A 20549-nucleotide genomic window follows, 5' to 3' on the forward strand; every position below is an offset into this window, starting at 1 on the left:
GTGGGGGAAGAGCGACTCGTTGCTCGTCGGCGAAGCGCGACGTAGACGGCGATACGCGCTCGGTCTGCGACGAGGAGAACGACGACGTCGTATGGCGATGAGGACGATCGGAGGCACTCACACCAACACAGAAAATAAGAGAAAGATAGATAGACAGATAGATAGGGAGAGAGTGAGTGAGTGAGTGAGAGAGAGAGAGAGAAAAACACGAGGACCGAACGCGCACGTGCACTATGTATATATTCCTTGCTACTCCGCCATCATGAATACTTCATTATCATGAGCCAAGTGACGTCAAAAGTCTCCGCCTTCGGATTCCTTTCGAGCGGAATTCCAGCGCTCTTTAGAGCGCAGCCGGCCGGCTGCCGGCGGCCAGTGAGTTCCCTCCGAATCCTTAAGAGTTCTCCCTTTTTCTTTTTTTTTATTTTTTCTTCTTTTAAAGAAAGAAAAAAAGAAAGGAGAAAAAAGTGGGGAGGAGGGACAAAAAGGAGAGAGAAAAAAGAAACGACAACCCGATTGCAAAACTAAGACGACGATATTCGGGTCTCTGTCGATTTGATCACCGAGGCACCGATACCGTTCTCTCCTTCTCGCGCAATAGTTTGTATGATTTATCGGAGCGCGCGCGTGCGCGCCTCCGCTCGGCGCATCGATCGTAATATGTACGGGGCCGGCCGGACACTGCGTTTCTCTTCGTCACCTTCTTCGTTCTCTTCTTCTTCTGTTTCTTCTTCTTCCTCTTCTTCTTCTTCTCTTCTTCTTCTTCCTCTTCTTCTTCTTCTTCTTCTTCCTCTTACTATTATTATTGTTATTATTGTTATTATTATTATTCGTGACTGAAAGCGAGCGAGCACGCACGCACGCACGCACGCACGCATGCACGCATGCACTACGTACGACGTACGACGCACTCACTCACGCACGTCTTTAAGCACGAGTCCACGGTTTGAACGCGGAGGCGATGATGGCGATGACGACGATGCCGGTGGCAATGAAGCCGACGGAGACGATGACGGAGACGACGGCTAAAGAAGAAAGGGCGGTGTGGCAGCAGTGCGTCATCCTCCTTCGCGTATGAGTCTCTTTGACTCTCCCTTACGCTCTTTGACTCTCCTCTTCCTCTTTTTCTTCTTCCTCCTTCTCCTCTTCTTCTTTTTCTTCTTCTTCTTCCTCCTCTTCTTCTTTTTTCTCTTTCTTCTTGACCTTCCTCCCTTCCTTTATTTTCTTTCTCCTCGCCTTATGACTTTTCGCACGAAGATAATAGTGTCAAAACAACGAGGTCAACGTAGCACATAGTAGTCATGAACCGGTGCCGGGACACGCCGCGCTATTCGAACACACTTTTTAATTAAACGAAGAATATCCCATCCTCTTGCGTTTCATCAATGCGACCCTCGTCATACGAGGAGCATGCGCGTATCATTGCCCGAATGTATGCACACGAGAATCAAAGAGAGAGTGTACGAGAGTGAGCAAGCGAGCGAGAGAAAGAGAGAGAGAGAGAGAGAGAGAGAGAGAGAGAGAGAGAGAGAGAGAGAGAAATAGACAGATAGACAGATAGACAGGCAGACAGACAAATACAAACAGATTGATTGACAGTAAAAAAAAAGTGAGAGACAGAAAAAGACAGACAGACAGTGAGAAAAAGAGAGAGAGAGAGAGAGAGAGAGAGAGAGAGAAAATAAAAGTCTATCTCTCGACAGAATGAATGTTCTTCGGATGAATCCGTTGACTTTTACGCGACGTCAAGACGGGACGACGCGAAGCGAGTTTCACAGCAGTGTAGACCGGCGGTAGCCGCCAGCGGCATCGAGAATTCGCGACCTGCTTTAAGCGATGCGCGCCGCTATCACCAGCTTCCAAGGGGCCGCCGCGAAGCACATTTCACCGTACTCGCTCTTCTTCCCTTCTCTGCCCCTGCCCCTCCTCCACCTCCTCCTTCACTACCTTCTCTTCTCCTTTCCGTTCCCCCACCCCTTTTTCTCTCTTTCTCTTCCACCTTCTCCCACTCTTTTACCCTTTCTTCTTGTCCCTCATATATATACACACACTGCACGACCGTCGAATTCCAAAGATACCACCAGTTCTACCGACGTCGATCTGGAAGGCACCTTTTCTCTTGGCTTCTCGAAAAAAAACGCGAATCCGCTCTCTCTCTCTCTCTCTCTCTCTCTCTCTCTCTCTCTCTCTTTCTCTTTCTTTTTCTTTCTTTTTCTCTTGCTCTCTCTCTCTCTCTCTTTCTCTCTCTCGATCGTTCGACTACTAACTTCGCTTCGGGTCGCACCACTTGCTGCTACTATCTCGAACTTCCACGTACTACTCTTGACGTCGTCGAACAAAACCACGGTCGAGATCACGTACGTTCTATATACGTATGTACTTACGTACATAGAATTTCTTGAGGAATAACGTAGTAATTTATTTAATATACTGCGATATAATGTAGCAACGGTTTTATACTTTTGACGAGTATTAACAGCTCGCACCAGCTACGAGCATGTCGAGTGTTTGAGACATGCCACTACTGGACGTTCATGCTGTGCACGCTCGACGATCTCTCTCTCTCTCTCTATCTTTCTATCTATCTCTCTCTCTCTCTCTCTCTCTTTCTCTCTCGCTCGTTTGGTCTTTCTCTCTTCTTTCCCCGCGCCCCACTCCTTGGTTGCTCGTTCGTTCGCTTCCTCTCGCTTAACTTCCCCCTCTCTTTGCAATCGAGGAAGCAGCAACTGTTCGCAAAATATCCCCACCATCGCCGAACTCGATGATCTCTCTCTCTCTTTCTTTTTCTCTCTCTCCCTCTTTCTTCTCTCTATCTCTGTCTTTCTTGCACCGCGTCTTGTTCGCTCGACGAGCCGTGTATCGCTCTCTCGTGTCTCTGACCGCACGAACGACGCCGAGAGCGGACGAAAGCGCAAAGCCCCCTTTCCGTATGTTTCACGCGTTTCCTACTATGTGGCGCCAGCATACAAGAACGATGCAGGTGCGCTCCGAGATCCCATGGATTCTCTATTCGTACTCACTTACAACGCGTAACTCTCTCGCCACGCTGCATATTCGTTTCTTTATCACAATTCTGCTCGCTCCTGTTCTTTCGTATACTCTAATCGTTTCATTCTTTCTGTAATGAACAAGTATAAGAATAATCTCTCTTACATAAATTTTCTTCTTTTCATCTTACTTTTGAATCCTTTTTGGAGACCAATAAGACATTAGAATAGACATGTTAAAGAGATGTCAATGATATATTCCATGTATGCAAATCACGAAATATTTATTTTAACGAATGTGTTAATTTTTGAAATTAATTTAATAATTAATTGAAATTTAAATTATATTTTTGATTTACGTAAAATCATTTAATCTTGAAATTATTTTGATTCCAATCAAGTATGTCCAAATGTATTATTTGACCGAAAGTGATTTGAAAATATTATATAATCGAATAGCCAGAATGAGAAGTTAAATCTAGGCATGTCCTCTTTTAAAACTGATCATTTTCAACTTTCGTATTTCACATCAATTATGTCGCATACGATATTATCGACTATTCGTCAAAGGAAACAGATCGTGGCGCCGATATTGTTAAGAATTTGAACTACAAATTATATAGTTGTAGAATATATACGTTAGATGAAGACACAATATAACGTATATTAGTTCGCTACTTTTTTAAAATTTTATGATAGAGTGCGCTAAAGAATTATATTGGATGTGTCAGGAAGTTAACTGAAAGCAGTATTTCAGTCGGTCAAGTAACATCGACCGTTAATATCGACATAAAAGATAATAACGCACAACAGCAAATCGCGATGACATTAAACTAATTTGTAAATTAAACAATATAAAAAATCTGATCGAAAGAGTTCGTATTCGATACAATTTATTCTGTATTATGAGAACGATCGTTCAATAATATGCTTCGAGTAACAATGAACGGCACGTGTCGTTGGAAAGTTCCATAAGTAAAAGAATTTATTGATTTATTGATTCTCTTTGAGCAAATGAAGATAAATCGTGTCTTATCAGTATCACAATGCTACGAATTCACATTATACTGCGCAATGTTTTTAAACTTCGATATATTACAGTAAATGAAAATCAATTATACGATAAGGTGGCGCTTTTTAATTTTATAGGAATGGGGACGATCAAAATTTTGATTAAATAGTAATATTCGAAGACAGAGAAATAAAAGAAAAAGATAAAAGTAACAAATAAACGAGTGAATATAACGTTTTCTTCAAAAAAATAAACATTTCAGTTTGAACAGTTATGACATGTGTCAATCAATTCGTATATTGGCGCTTATCGTCCACCATTTTACATACGAACGTAATGCGCATGTCCGTCCGATTTACTATACTCTGGCTGCAAAGATTATTGCACGTTGCCAGGCTGTGGAAGTAGAGCTGAAGAGAGTTAGAATCATTACCCGAAGGTCACGAGTGTGTCTTTGACGAGGGTTATTGAATATTCGACATCATTTATATCATCGGTATCGTTCGTTTGTTAAAATCGTTTAAATTTTATCAATAATCAAGCAAAAATGCTGCCCCGTTTTTTAAAACCAACTCTAAATATTGTTCAGCAAGGAGCAAAAAGATTTTCAACGAGCACCAGGGTAAATTTTTTTAAGCAAATAATTAAAACACCTCTAAATTTCTATTTTCTCATTTACGGTTTAGACAAAGACACGATTCTATACGAATCTAACCTCAACAAACATTACTTTCTTGATTAACATTATTTCGCATGTTACGTAGATTTTTATATAAAAAAAATGGTAAGAAAAAATTGTTACGCAATCAAATATCATCCATTTGTTAATTTTCTAAATTTCGGATACAGTGATTAAAGCAATGAATAATCCCAATCCCGTGAGTCAAGCAAAAAAGAAAGAATACGATGAGACTCGTATCATATTTATATATTTTCAAACAGTGGATACTGAAAAAAATGAAGTGAACTAGTATGTACTATGAAAAGAGATCGTGGAATAAAATGATTACTTCATGTATTTATTGTAATTTTGGTACATATTCACAGCGCGATGTCAAGGTCGCCGTTATGGGAGCAAGTGGTGGAATTGGGCAACCATTGGCACTGCTGCTAAAACAATCTCCTCTCGTCACCGAATTATCTTTATACGATATAGTTAACACACCTGGTGTCGCTGCTGATCTCTCTCATATCGATACACCTTCAAAAGTTACGGGTTATGTAGGTCCAAGCCAATTAAAAGATTCGCTAAAAGGTGTAGAGGTATATAAATTCTAATAAATAAATAAATTAAAATTATTATTGTTAAAATTACACAGATAAAAAATTATAATTAATCATAAATATTATTCCAGATCGTAGTAATTCCTGCTGGTGTACCTCGAAAACCTGGAATGACAAGGGATGACTTATTCAATACAAATGCCTCTATTGTACGTGATCTTGCTGCAGCAGCTGCAGAAGTATGCCCAAAAGCATTAATTGCCATCATTTCTAATCCAGTTAACAGTACTGTACCTATTGCTTGCGAAACATTAGAAAAAGCTGGTGTATTTGACCCTAAGAGAGTATTCGGTGTAACTACTCTCGATATTGTCAGGTCAAGTGCATTCGTTGGCGAAGCCAAGGTAAAGATTGTTTAAACACATATTATATAATAAAAGCAATAAATTGATAAATGTCATTTCTTTAGAGTTTAAATTCACAAGAAGTAGTAGTACCAGTAATTGGAGGACACAGTGGCATTACCATTATTCCTCTGCTTTCGCAAACTAAACCCAGTGTTTCTTTTTCTGAAAGTGAAACAAAGAAACTCTCAGAGAGAATTCAGGAGGCTGGTACAGAAGTTGTAAAAGCAAAAGCTGGTACTGGATCGGCTACTTTATCAATGGCATATGCTGGAGCTCGCTTTACTCTCTCACTACTCAAAGCTTTGAAAGGACAACAGGGAATAGTTGAATGCTCTTACGTTAGGTCCGATATCTGCAATACTAAATATTTCTCATCTCCTGTTCTCTTGGGTGTAAGTAGAATTCCTTTACTCTCATTTTTAATATATATTTGTTACTAAAATAAAATCTCTTAATGTCATAGAAAAGTGGAGTTGAAAAAGTTATGGGATATGGTGACCTTAATGCTTACGAAAAGAAATTACTAGAGGCTGCTATTCCAGAGTTAAAAAAGAATATCAAGAAGGGAGAAGATTTTGTAAATAAGAAGTGAAACTATACAGATTGTACGTATCTTTAGAGCTCAACTCTTCAAATAACAGGAGAAGTAGCCTTCTTGTTGATAGCTGGTTATGACATATCGATAAAACATAATTTGTTACGATTTGTGCCAATAAAACCAGCTTACACGAATTTGCGAATTTTAATTTATAGAAACAAGACATATGTTTCTGCACTCTAAATTTATCACGATAGATAAATAGATAAAACCACCGAATATTATCGAATGTTTAATATATGAAATAAAAAATAGTTTAATAGAAATATATGATTCTATTTAAGAAATAAAATAAAAAAGATAAAAAAAAAAAAAAGATAAACAAGAAATATTTTAAAATTATTCAATATATTGTACAGACGTAAATAAGAATAAAACATCTTAAATTTTAATTATGCCTTTTAAATAAAAACAATTCTCTCGTTGTATTCATAGTAATGTTTATTTACTTTTATGCTTGGTATTTTACTAGAATGAATGTTTTTCATTCCTTTCCATTTCTACTTATTAGCAATAAAGTGTAACAAAGAGCAGACGTTTATAGTCCGTTTATTTGTAGCTTTAAAATGTTTACTTTTACAGAAAAAGAAGGGCACTAGACCCATGTATAACCGTACTTGTTGCAATACAGAGCGTAAGAACGCGCGTGGTCCGAAATAGATTATTAATCGAAACAACACAACAAACGCGTCAAAGTCTTCAGACTTAAGCCAGTACTCGTTCGTAGGAAGGGTTACGATTAATCTTTAATCACGATCCATCGAGTATACGTATACGCTAACTCGATACACAAAAGAATCGATCGAAGTTTTCGATCTAACGATTTATATTGCAGTGACGTAAGTTAAGAGCTCATATCCTTCGAACGGTCCGTCGCGTGCTGTGTATGTGTGTACATGTGTAAGAGAAATAGAGAGAGAAAGAGAGAAAAAGAGAGAAAGGATAGTAGAAGCATAAATCGATTAGAACAGACGAGATAAGATCGACTGACCAATATGATAAATCGAAAATATAACGAGTGAATAAAGAAATGAAAATTTAAGACGAAGAAAACGCTTTTAGAAATAATATGTAAGTAAAAAAATAATTCGCAATCTTCTTGAAATAAGACTTACAAAGTCTTGATTATCAATAACGTTATCGATTAATTCAATGATAATTTAGATAATTTATCGCTACTTATTTCATATATGAGAATCATGATATGATTCGCATACGAGTGCAGAAAATGTTAAAAAAAAAAGAAAAAAGAAGAAAGAAAGAAAGAAAGAAAGAAAGAAAGAAAAATAAGTTCTCTTAATGTATGGAGCGTACATAACCTCATAAATGATATAAGAAAATTCACTCGATACAAAATTTACACGAATCCTCGTTCACAATAAACTAATATCAAAATTTTCTGCCTAATTCTCAGATCGAAGATATATCATATCAAAAATGTACTTTTTACGATCTTCGAGGATACGTTTTAGAATTAACAATATTTATTTTTTTTCAGTCGCTTAAAGAAAAAGTATGAAATAATTTATTCGTTATTAATAATTAATATATTCCCATTTAAAAATTGGAATGGGTTATTAGAGAAAACTTCAACGTGTAATGACCTCAATATATAATAATTATCTTTTAACGTTTCAAGTGGGATTGGTTGGAAAAAAGAATCTGAATTCTGGAAGAATTGGTACCGACTGCCGCCATTTTTACATATTTAAGATAACTAATATTACCAAAGAAGGAAAAACATAACGATTGTTCAAGTTAATAGTCATAATTAAAGTTAATAGTTGCAATTTCACATCTGCATGTTCCTAGATTAATCTCGACAGTTAATCATCAAACGCCTTTGATATCGTGATCGCGTAACATTACGCACACACCCAACGTATCTTGTAATTAAATGAGACTATTTCTCGATCTTTTATACATTCACAAATTTTTTGATTATTATTATTATCAATATTATTATCAATATTATTATTATTATTATTATTATTATTATATTATTATTATTATTATTATTATTATTATTAATATTATGAGTTTTTTTTATATGTGAATTTTACTCGCGACTGTTTAATTTCTCCCCGATATATTGACGATATCGAAGAAAGTATATGCGTTGGATCAAGTTCACTCTTTTGTTGATAGCCTCTATTACAAGTTGGAAATTTTTTCGCGTATACATACATACATACATACTTACGGTGTCGTCGATCATTACCCTTTTATCAAATTCCATTTTACTTAATTAATCTTTGCATCATGTAAATACAATATATCCTATTGTAATCGATTCAGACGAATATCATTTTCAGCGATATTAAAAAAAAAAAAAAAAAAAAAAAAGAAAAAAAAGAAAAAAAAAAAACTATGTTGATGTATCTCTTCATACTTAGGTTATGTTCATTTTTATAATTGTAACTTCTAATTGTTTTTTAAGAATTTCATTCGCATAAATCGATAAAAAGAGTACACGCTGTATATATATATATATACATATATATATATAATTGTAGATTCTCTATTACTATAATATTTAAATATAAATATTACTGATCGCCGTCGTTCAGTATTTGCATTTAATTTCGAATTAAGTCAATAATCACGAAAGTGATCTAAGTCAGAAAGAGCATCGAATTATTCCGAAACACAAAGTGATATGTAATTTAGGACATTTAGGTCACATTCACGATCATTGACACTATTTATTTCGCTTTCTCGCAGCACGCGTAAAGTCGTCTTACTTTCTGTCCGTTTCTTTTTTTTCTTTTCTTCTTTTATTTTTTTTTTCTTTTATTCATCATGAGATCAAATATATGCAAGATATAATTTTCACAGATGAATCCAAATCTGTCTTATTAGAAGAAATAATTGTTTCGATCTAACATTAAATATTTCCAACTGAGGTATGAAATCCACCATCGGTCGAGTCGATTAGAACTAAAGGGACTTGTTAGTGGTTACGATGAATGATGATGGTAGTGGTGGTGGTGGTGGTGGTGGAGGGAGGATTATCCTTCACGAGTATGCGCCAATGAGAGAGGTGGTTGACGAAAAAAAAAAAAATAAAAAAATAAAAAAGAGATGATGAGGATATACATACATAGGCGAAATCGTTCGCGGACGATTTGAAAGTAGGGTACAGAGTCGTTTATTCTGTTATTATTTATATACCACAGCAATCGATAATAGTTTACACAAAGGGCGTATGAAAATGTACAACCACATTACAAACTAGCTAAACAGCTATTTTTTGCTGTGAAACAGAACGCTAAATAGGGGAGGGCTCCTCTACAGCAGAACTTGATATTTTTCTGTTTCGTTTTCGTTTTCTTCTTGGTTTGGTTTGTTTTTTCTCCATTCTTTCTTTCTTTTTTCTTCCCCCCCCCTTTTTTATTTTCTTTTCCCGACACTTCTCCTTGACCCAAATAATACCTACACACAAGCATCTCTCTCTCAATCTCTCTCCTTTTTCCCTTCTCTTTCCTTCTTTTCTGTCTCGGAGAAGCGTAAAAAAAAAGAGGCAGTTACAATGAAAAGTCTGATATTAAAATTCGATATAATAATACTTAATTTCTTTCGCAGATTATTATTTATAATATTTTATTATTAGATAGTAATGTTTGCTCTCGAGAAAGAAGCCGTTATTCAGGTTGAATGGGCGTGTTTATTGCATTGACTATTTTATTTATTTATTTAGTTATTTATTTATTCACTCTTGGGAGGGGCTACGTTGTTGTTGTTGATGACGATTATCCTATTTTCTCTTCTTCCCTTTCTTACTTCTTTTTTTTTCTCTCCATGATTTTCCTATTCTTTCTTTTAACAAACGCGCGCTCTTCTCTTCGACGGCGATGAAAAAAAGGAATCGTAAGCTTCGGTAAAATCAATTTCTATTCACGGAATGCGTTGACTCTTGGTCTCGTTTATTATTATTATTATTTTCTTATTTTTTTTTTCTTTTCTCTTTTTCCTTCCTCTTATTGTTGTCAACGTCGTCGTCGGTTTCACGGAGGAACGACGCGATTGATCTCTCTTTCTCTCTATCTCTCTCTTTCTCGCTCGCTCGCTTGCTTGCTTGCTTGCTTCCTTCAGGAGAAAGGTTTTCTGTGTGTTAGAGGATTCTTCGTATATACATATACATACACATACATATGTATACAGACGCACGTACACACATATATGTATACATACATATATATATATACACACATATATATATATGTATATATATACTGATCGTTTTACGCTCGATTTACGCGTATAAACGTTGTAACACCGTTTTATTATCGTGGCATGCGAGACGATCATGCGCGCAGTAAAAAAGCAGGGAAGGAGGAGAAGGACGAGGAGGAGATTAGGGGCCGGGTAATACGAATGAACGAACGAACAATCGAACACACATCGTAGGCTCGATTGACGTTTGTTTGTTTTCTATTGTAAAATGCGTACGGTATACACAATGGAAGTTGTGGGGACACGGATCTTTTCCATCTTTATCTCTTTTCTTCCTCTTCTTTTTCTTCATCATCATCTTCCTCTTCGTCTTCTTCATTATCTTCTTCTCCTGAGGCGCTTGCTCGCTGTATGAATACTGCTAGAACGAGCCGTACATATTACGACCGTACAGGACCAACAACACGCGCACGCACTTTCATTTGAACATTTTTATCACCTTTAATTAATTATGATTTATATTAGCTCAATTTGTTTGCCGAAATCGCGCTTGTCAACGATATTTTTCGTCGTAAATCACGCTAATTTTGATCGTTTACGGATCTCATAAAAACCGTATACTTTTCTCAATGTTTCTTTTCCTCTCCCTCTCTTTCCTTTTTTCTTTCTTTCTGTCTTTCTCACATGCATGCATGCATACATACTTACATACAAACATACATACACACGCCCACGCACGTGCAATCACACCCACCTACTATGCTTTCCCTTCTTCCTTTCTCTCCCTGTTTTTTTCTCTTTTTTTTTTTTTCTTCCAAACATGCTTTCCAGTCTCGGTGGTAAACCCAAAGGTGTCTGTCTTTACTCTCTTTTTTTTCTTTTCTTTTTTATAGCTTCAACAATTCTGATGTGCACCGTAACTCGATGTATGTACGCGCGTCTGTATGTGTATATGTATATGTTTATGTACGTATGTATGTACGTGAGAGTCCGTGTGTGTTTACGTGTTTGTGTGGATCGAATGATACGATTATTTTTTTCATTTTCTTTTTGAGTAACCATACGTTGCGCGTGCTTAAGGTCACGCGATCGCTAAAGATCTCCCCTTCCCACTTCAAACTGTCACCTGCTTGAATTGTTTTTTTTTTTGCTTACGAGTTATTAAGAGTTTTTTTGCTTTTTTTTTCATGTGTCTCAGTTTTATATGCGCAAGACATCACTCACTAAGGCTAGAGTTACGATACGTCCTGATCTTCCACATCCTGCAGCTGCTCCTTTTGCTCTCCTTCGCCTGCAAACGAGAAATAAGAAAAATTAGCGATATGTTTTACTCGCGAAAACTTAAACTTTCGTCTTATTTTGTAAATCAAAGAAATACGATTAATTTTAACACGCTTAGTACCGCACAGATCTCACAATGGACTTTTATTGGACCGTGAATTATTTGTTTATTATCCTAAAAAGGTCAACAAACTTTTTATATATTTGTATTAGATATCTAAAAAGATAAAAAACACGAGATCTAGATGACGCTCCTTTTGAATATTTTCAACGATAGACATTTATATATATATATTTTTTTTCTTTTTTTTTTCAAACGAAAATTCTCAAAAACTTTCGAAATAGCATGAAACGCGGTTGAATGCCGGGATAATTTCATATAACTTGCTCATAGCGTCGAAATATTGTATAATCGTTCTTATTACTTTCCTTATAACATTGTCGGTCACAATGAACCCCATGGTGTTATTAACAATTACAGGTGAATCCCATGATGTCATTAATAGTTGCAGGTGAATCCCATGGTGTAATTAAAAATTATCGGTGAACCCCAGGGCATTAAACGAGTTAATAGATAATCCTTAAATCGATCATTATCTGAAATATACTAACCATCCCCTTGCATATCCGACGTCCAAAGCGTGAGGTTGTCCCTAAGGAGCTGCATAATTAAGGTGGAATCTTTATAGCTTTCCTCAGACAGAGTATCCAATTCTGCGATCGCGTCATCAAAGGCAGCCTTCGCTAAGCGACACGCCCTATCAGGACTGTTCAAAATCTCGTAATAGAAGACGGAGAAATTAAGCGCTAATCCCAAACGAATGGGATGAGTCGGTGGTAGCTCGGTCATTGCAATGTCGCTTGCTGCTTTGTACGCTACTAGAGAGTTCTCTGCAGCCTCCTTCCTGTCGTTGCCAATTGCAAATTCGGCCAGGTAACGATGATAATCTCCCTTCCTGTGCGGAACGAAAAAATATCTTTCGGTTAGAAAGTACCGTCGATGGTATAATGTGAGGAATTAAAGAAGATCGATGTACAGTATGCGTCACGTGATTCGTTACGCGTCGTATATCTTGCTAATTAATAGAGATATCAAAAAAAAAAAAAAGAAAAAAAAGAAAGAAAAAAAATGAAAGAAAAGAAGAAAAAAAAGAAAGAAAAAATAAAGAGAAAATAAAAACAGTAATTATCTGGTATGTTTCGAAAAATTGTTTTATCGAAATATAAATGTATTGTCAATATTTTATCTAGATTTGTCTTTATTAAATTGACGATTTGTTGATTTTATTACTGAAAATACAGGTGCAAATGCACACTTGTAATAAGTCATTTGACAGATCGTGTACGGAATAAACCGAACGTATTAGGTAGGTCACGTGACTTATGAGTTGATCGACTATCTGTTAGGTTAGGACGTCGATTAAAAAAAAAAAAAAAAAAAAAAAAAAAAAAAAAAAAAAAAATCGAACATTTTAAAGAATAGAGCATTCGTCGAAGCTAATTATTATTAACTGATATTATTATAAGATGATTATTATCAATACTGCAATATCAACGAAAATCACGTGACACATCCTGCATAATCGTATAATGCATTTTCTTACATTTTGTAATAAAATACTTTCGACTCTCCAGTCGAAGCACATGGTATCAAATGTTTGTCCAAGACACCCAGTATATCAGCACAAATATCCCTGAGCTCTTTCTCCACTTGAGATCGGTACTGACGGATCATCTCCAGCTTACCCTCGGCACCTTTGTTCTCCTCCTTCTGTTCGATACTCGATATTATTCTCCATGATGCCCTCCTCGCACCAATCACATTTTTATACGCGACGGATAGTAGATTCCTTTCCTCAACGGTGAGTTCTACGTCCAGCGAGGCCACCTTCTTCATCGCTTCAACCATTTCTGCAAAATACGACCGGCAAACATTGTCGTCAACGATGATACCGTTAACTTCGAAGACAACATGTTGTCGTCATTATAATTTATCTTCTCGTACTCTTTTTTTTTGGAGGGAAAAAAAAAAAAAAAAAAAAAAAAGCAAATATTCATAATAAACCTATAATTTAAGATATTGAATCTTTCTATACCTATCTACATACATTGCTATTTTAGTTGGCAACATCGTTCGCTATAATATTTTGTATAATAATTATCGTTAATATAAAATTAACAATCTTCTTGATGGATCATAATTGACCTCGTTCCGAGGAAAGACTGTACCGAAGGATTCGGATAATTTGCGTTTTAAACGGTTCTCCGACTTTATTCAAGGTCATAAATATGCTTCCGCCTATGTAACTTCAATCAAAGTAGTTCCTTGTCGTCCTCACGTTCTTTTCATGCAATTCGAGAACGTTCCTGTAACTCTCAATATTCAATTCTTCCATACGATCGAATAAGCTCAGATGGAAGAATCGAAAACAATATCAGAAATTGTCGTATACTTTATTTAACTTTTAGCACAGCTCAATTCCGTATGAGAAAAGTTATCGCGTAGGAAAGGTACGCTGACATATATTAACCCGCTGACCCTTGAACTTCGTAAAGGTGCTCTCGCTATTCAGGTATTATATCACTGATCATGCGCGAACGATATACTTAGATACTTTTATTTATCGTAGCCTTACATAAACGACTTTTTTCAAATTTCCTCTTATATTCACGTATCATATGAACAAGGATTTTTACTTTACATTCTAAATTAAGATTTCAAGCAAACAAATGATCGCATGGTTTATTAAATTAATAAATAAAAAGAATTTTACAAAGCGATCAAACTCTCTCATCATATTTTCACACTTATCATCACGACGGAATGCCTTTTGTTACGTATAATATCGTTCAGGAATACGTCGCCTTAACATCATTAATTATTTAACAATTTTAGTAATATCGAGTCGTAATGGCAATGACAAAGAAATCAAATTATAAATTATACAAAAGGAAACAAAATGAGCTATATATATTACGGTGTTCAAAAGATTTTTCGAATCATACTCATATCACGGTATGACATACGAAAAGAAGAAACATGCAAATATACGCTCACGTGTGTATATATATATATAAAATATAATATACATATAATATATAATATATATATAATATATAATATAATATATATATATATAATATATAATATATAATATATATATATATAATATATAATATATAATATATATATACGTTACTGAAATAATCAATCTTGTTAATTTTAGAAAGTTTTTTTATTATACTCGTAATATACCAAATACGAATTGCAAATGTATTAATATGCATTGCTATTTCTTTTTTTTTGCTTTGCTTAGCAGGTCCATTAAAAGATTATTGAATTAAAAGCAGTATATGCCTATTGAAACGAATTCCGAATCCAAATTATTACATATTTGTTCAAAGCTTTAATCGTTAATTTATGGAATTAAGCCTGCTAAATCCATAAAATTCTTACATATATATGTATATATATGTGTCAGAATAGTGATCTATGATCATTTACCAACGCTTACCAATCTAACGCATACGTATTTTTCTAGATAACCATTATCTTTAATACACCTGTACTTTCTTCCAACGTCCCTTTCATTGATAATACAACAGAATTGAGTAAAACACAGAGTGAGTCACTTGTTGGAAGTCAATGTTTCAATGGATTAGAGAAGATATAACAATAAAGGTATACTACTAAATGAGTGTTGTATAAGTGTGCAACCGTTCTTAGAGTTTCTTTTTTGCTTGAGAGCGAGATAATGACGTGAACAAGTGATTCATTCTGTATATAGGGTAAATCAGAGAGTAATAAAAGAATCTAAGAATTTTATATAAACCTGTATTTTTACGTACATTCGAGAAGTTTGTACAAAAAAAAAAAAAAAAAAAAAAAAAAAAAAAAAAAAAAAAAAAATTGTAACATATTTATTTGAACAACTTTATATACACAATAAAATGCATGCTTTTTTCTGTTTTTAATGGAGAAAATCTCCATTAAAAAAAAAAAAAAAAAAAAAAAAAAAAAAAAAAAAAAATCCTCGAATATAACGTGCTTTGAAATCTCAGTTACGTTTATCAAAGAGCAAAAAAGCAAGAATAATCGAGGGGGAGGGGAATGCACAATTCATTTTTTCAATTGGAATGAAACAAGGAAAAATTGTTCTCTCTCCCCCCCCCTTACTCTTATCCATCAATCGGTGTTAAGTGGGAAGTGAGGAGAAAAAAAAAGAAAAGAAAAAAAAAGAAGAATAAAGAACGACAGTTCAAGAGAAAGAAACATTTTGATTGGTGCTATGATGGAAGCTGGCAATGGCCGCACACGTTCGGGCTCGTACGAGAGGAGTTTCTGACGCTTACGCGCGACCACCACAGTCGAAATTCGGCGCAGCTCTCCCTCCAAGGATCGATAGCTCGGTAGAAAAAGCAACACATTACCTATGGCGGCGCCTTGCTGCCACAGGACGCGCCTTCTTTCTTCTTCTTCTTCTTCATCCTCTTCTTTTTCCTTGCTTCATCGTTATATTAAAAAGGTTTTGATCGTAGAATCCCCAAGCAACATTTTTCTTTCTTTTCCTTTTCTGTTTTTTTTTCCTTTTTCTTTTTTTTCCTCTTTTTTTCCCCTTTTATCATATTCATAAATGATTAATGAACTTACAGAGAACGAGAATAAAAATCATGAAAAGGCGTTATCATTGTCGATCAATAATAAGTTACAACTTCTTTAAACTCGTACGAAATTTTATTTGTATATTTAATTCGTATTTTATTTTATTTTATTTTATTTTATCACGAAAAATCAATAAACTTTTCGACAGTTAAATATATTCCGAATATCAAAATATATTGGACATCCGCGTTCGATATCAATGGCCATAAAAGAGTTTTGTGTATTTTTTAATAATAATAACCATGTAAAAGAAAATTAAAATGTCGAATGGTACATACGAGTATTAACCATGAATCGTACATAGTATTTCAAATTTCCATACCATTCGTTTGACGTAATGTTCTCCGTTTTATAACGTTTTAACGAGAACGATCAGCATAAAAAGAAAAAAAATGAAAGAAAGGAACAGAGAAAAATTCAAAAAGAAAATAATAAAAGAAAAAAGAAAGTAATAAATAAAACCACGATAAGATACATATTTTAAAAGTAATAACGAGTTTACAGTTTCAACGATGTCCGATCTTTCCCGAAGTGGTTTAATACATCTTTTTTGTCGTGATAACCTTCCAAAAAAATGTAATACGTCGTCGTTATCTTTTGTTATATCATTCAATCCTTTCGAAAACTGAAAATCGAATGTAAATGATATACGTCTTAAAGAATCACACGTTATGTATCACGCGTTACCTTTATCACGTATTATCGAACCAAATTCGATGTTATCCTCGATAGATAGCATCTCCTCCCGTTCATATATTTTCAATCATTTTCAGATTATTTCAATTTTAAAGGAGTTATAAAAAAAATGTCTCTCTCTCTCTCTCTCTTTTTGTCGCATCTTTAACATGATAGATTCGAAATGGTACGATACATCAGACGATAAAGATAAATACATTTGAAATAATATTTAAGACGAGAATTCATTTAATAAATCTTTTTAAGCTATATATGTATGTAAATCGAATATTATAAAATCATTCTCAAGAAAAAAAAAGAAACAGTGTAATTATATATATATATATATATATATATATATATATATAATATTATATATACATATAAAAGATAAAGGTAAAAAAGAAAAGAAATTCACGAAAAAGTATATCGGAATCGTTAGTGACGGAATTACGAGGAACGAAGTATACCGGCCGAGATATACGGAAACGTAAGGTAGCGGGCGCAGCAGATCAATACTTTCCTTCGGCCGTGGTCGCCCTCTGCCTCTTTCGCTCAACGCTCGTGACTACCCCTCAACTTTAGCTCCGCTCTAACAGTTCTCTCACCCATTCTCTTTTTTTTTCTCTCCTTTCTCTCTTACTCCCGCAACCCTCGGATTTACCCTTCTCTCTCTTTCCTTTTTCCTCGCTCGAAAGGAAAAGATAAAGAAAAAGTATCATATGTCGGGCTCCTTCGATTCCTTCGTCTCCTCTCTTTTGAACGTTTTGTTTCATCTTCTCTCTTCATGTTATTCTTTACAAGCATAATACCCAGAGACAGGTCAATATCACAAATTTTATTTCTACGATATATCTTAGGTTCATACATTGACAAGAGAGCCAATCAACCAATGACGAATGAATAATATTTATCCAATGCAGAATATCAGTATGTGTGATCTTTTTTACTTAGATTTTTTTTCTTTCTCTTTTTTTCTCCTTTTTTTTTTGTATTTTTATCTCTCGTTATTCTTTACCATCTATCATTCTTCTTATTCTACTTGTCGATATATAGATATCACGCGAGAAACATTAGCCCCCTTAGGATCATTAGCAGCAGCAATTCCCCTCCCTCCCGCCCTTCCTCCTACCATCCTAACCTATCCCATTCCACGCACGATCGATGAGTGACTAAGCAGGAGGCGTTTGACTCGCGCTTGCCATTCCTACGACGTTTCTACCAAGGAACCTTTACATACATAAACGCGTTCGCTCATGGAAAAGATGAAGAAAGTACGGCGCTAACGTACTTAGCAGAACTTTCCTTTGAACTTTCTATCAAGCTCCAAGTCCAGCATTCGTGCGAATAATATGTATATAGGTGTATATTGGATTTTATATATATATATGTCTATCCATGAACTAAACTATATATATAGTATATAGTGCATGTACATAAATATATGTATATAGTCACCAATATTATAAACGCGTACATTCACAATAGCATACATAGCATAGGACATATGTCGTACGTCGTGAATGGAAGTAAAAGTATCAAGCGCGACTAGTAACGAGAAACGAAGTTATTTCTTCTCCTTCTCCTCCACCCTTACTTAGAGAAAGACACCTACGCCATTTTCAAATATTTTAGGAGGACGAAGATAGCAGAGAGAAGAGCAACTGTGTGAGGAAAAAGGCAAAGGGTCGCCGGAAAGGAAAGCAGGAGAATTTCTGGATAGGTAGGTAGGTAGGTAAAAAAGGGAGAGAGAGAGAGACACAGAGAGAGAGAGAGAGAGAGAGAGAGAGAGAGAGAGAGAGAGAGAGAAAGCGAGAGAAGAGAGCACAGAAGAGAAGGCCGAAGGTCGAGCCGGTCCCGTCGATTGGTTGTACGATTTCTCTGTGTTCTTCAAGGCCAAATGCCACGAGCGGTACACGCGTTACTACGTGTGTCCGTCGTAGTAAAAGCCGGCATCGCGGCTTTTTAAAGCGAATCTTAACTTCTCCGTTGTCGATCTATGCGTCACGCTGTACGGTGAAGGACCGACTTGTCTGGTTATCTGGACGATGAGGCCCCTCAAAGTGCCGAACATAGTACGCCTAGCAACGCTACCTCGCCGTTGCTCCAGCGCTGACGACGTCGCGAGCGAGCGAGCGAGCGAACGAACGAACGAGCGAGCGAGCGAGCAAACGAGCGTGTGTGAGAGAAAGAGAGAGAAGGAAGGAAAGAAAGAAAGAAGTAGAGAAAGGTAAAGAAGAATAGAGAGAGAGCGAAAAAGAGAGAGGAGAAAGAGAGAGAGAAGGGGGAGGAGAAAAAGGGAGAGCCGCAGGATCGTCGATATTCCTGAACAAGCTTCCCCGCTATCGTCAAGAATGAGAAATGACATGAGCCATCGAAAGAAAAAAAAATTTCATAGCTCGCCGGCTTCTTTTTTATGAACCGGGCAACGATAGTCTCACGCTTGACGTTTCTTCCGCGACTTTTGACAGATCTCGCGAGGTTCATAGCGATTATATGTTTCCTCGGAAATCTCGTTCCGACTTCATTTATCGAATTTATGGAAAAGAGGAGATTCATAATCAGAGAGAAAGAGAATGAGAGGTAAACGGTTGAATGGGCGGGTTTAATGTAGGAGAGCCGAGCAGTCCCACTCTCCTACCGATTTTGTCGATTTCCATTTTGACCCAGGCCGGCTCCCTTACCCAGAAAAATATCCACTCACCGTCATAGCGTTCGGCTTGTTCGGCTAGTTTCGCCTTGTAAACATTGTCCTCCCGTTCCGACATCTTGGATGCGTGTGGATTTCACGAGTAGTCAAGGGCTTTCAGGGAAATCTCACGAATTGCTTGTTTCACCGAAATACGTACACCTCCTCGCACAGCCACTCGCAAGCTCACTGACCAAGATGGCGGCGCCCGCCAACAATCGAAAGCAGTTCCCAACTCGCGCAGACTCCGCAAGACGCTCTGTCGCATGGCGCATGTTGAAGCCCATGTATCATTACGCGTGACGTCACTGTTAGCAGCGCCCTCATCAAGGCTCGCAGATGAACTATCGTCCAAAAGGCAAAAAAAACTAATTTTCTCTACATTGATTCGTTTCTTACGACGATGATCCTCTCGATTAAATCCTGATTTTTAATAGAGACATTCTTTTCTTCTTCTTCTCTCTGATTCTCCATGTTTTTTGTCGATAATCGTTATAAATCTTTTTTATGAGAAGTATGTATGCGTGAATGCTCGATAGATGGCACTCGTGTATTTGCATTTTGTCTCACATTTCACTATTGTACGCATTTATTTAAATATACTAAAATATGCGTTTGATTTACTATGCAATATAATTATTCCTCCAACCATTGAAAATATTTTTCTTGCATATCAGAATTGCTTATAACTATAACCCCGCGAAATTCGAAACGTGAAGTAGATGGCATTCGTGTCATTCTTCCTAAAATTCATTGACGTACATCAAAGTCAAATGTATGTACATTGTGTCTATATAGATATATATGTACATTTATGTATAGATATAATCAATCGTT

At 36.0% G+C, this 20549-nt stretch overlaps 4 protein-coding genes across 6 annotated transcripts in view; 2 read left to right on the forward strand and 2 right to left on the reverse strand.

Moving 5' to 3' along the window:
* Positions 1-2844, reverse strand: part of kibra (WW and C2 domain containing protein kibra) — a 59305-nt gene extending 56461 nt beyond the window's left edge. The window contains exons 1-2 of one of the 2 annotated variants that reach the window (XM_085656420.1): positions 2268-2844; positions 1-1327 (exon numbers count right to left, since the gene is read on the reverse strand). The exon at positions 1-1327 is cut by the window's left edge and continues 694 nt beyond it. The gene's annotated coding sequence lies outside the window, so the exon portion shown is untranslated. Of the gene's footprint in view, positions 1928-2267 lie in introns of those variants that run through there. The other variant, XM_035885879.2, reaches the window with a different exon arrangement.
* A 1521-nt stretch (positions 2845-4365) lies between these two features.
* On the forward strand, positions 4366-6567 carry Mdh2 (malate dehydrogenase 2). 2 transcript variants are annotated; one of them, XM_035885915.2, is made up of 5 exons: positions 4366-4621; positions 5047-5262; positions 5355-5627; positions 5693-6022; positions 6094-6562. In XM_035885915.2, the coding sequence occupies exons 1-5, from the start codon at positions 4547-4549 to the stop codon at positions 6220-6222; spliced, it is 1023 nt and encodes a 340-aa protein (XP_035741808.1). In that variant the 5' UTR covers positions 4366-4546; the 3' UTR covers positions 6223-6562. The 2 variants fall into 2 exon arrangements, with proteins under 2 accessions (XP_035741808.1, XP_085512440.1); XM_085656314.1 differs by lacking the exon at positions 4366-4621 and adding an exon at positions 4950-4969 and having other exon boundaries at positions 6094-6567.
* Positions 6568-6851: 284 nt separating this feature from the next.
* Positions 6852-20549, forward strand: part of HisRS (histidine--tRNA ligase) — a 30846-nt gene continuing 17148 nt past the window's right edge. The window contains exon 1 of the mRNA XM_035885902.2: positions 6852-7299. The gene's annotated coding sequence lies outside the window, so the exon portion shown is untranslated. The remainder of the gene's footprint in view (positions 7300-20549) is intronic.
* On the reverse strand, positions 9610-19964 carry 14-3-3epsilon (tyrosine 3-monooxygenase/tryptophan 5-monooxygenase activation protein epsilon). Its single transcript, XM_035885910.2, has 4 exons — positions 19728-19964; positions 13290-13596; positions 12298-12641; positions 9610-11695 (listed from the first exon to the last, which is right to left on the reverse strand). Exons 1-4 carry the CDS (start codon positions 19789-19791, stop codon positions 11640-11642), a joined length of 771 nt encoding a protein of 256 aa, XP_035741803.1. The 5' UTR covers positions 19792-19964; the 3' UTR covers positions 9610-11639.

This window comes from Vespa mandarinia, chromosome 4, assembly GCF_050613455.1.
Source record: "Vespa mandarinia isolate Hongniang chromosome 4, ASM5061345v1, whole genome shotgun sequence".
Lineage (NCBI taxonomy): Eukaryota > Metazoa > Arthropoda > Insecta > Hymenoptera > Vespidae > Vespa > Vespa mandarinia.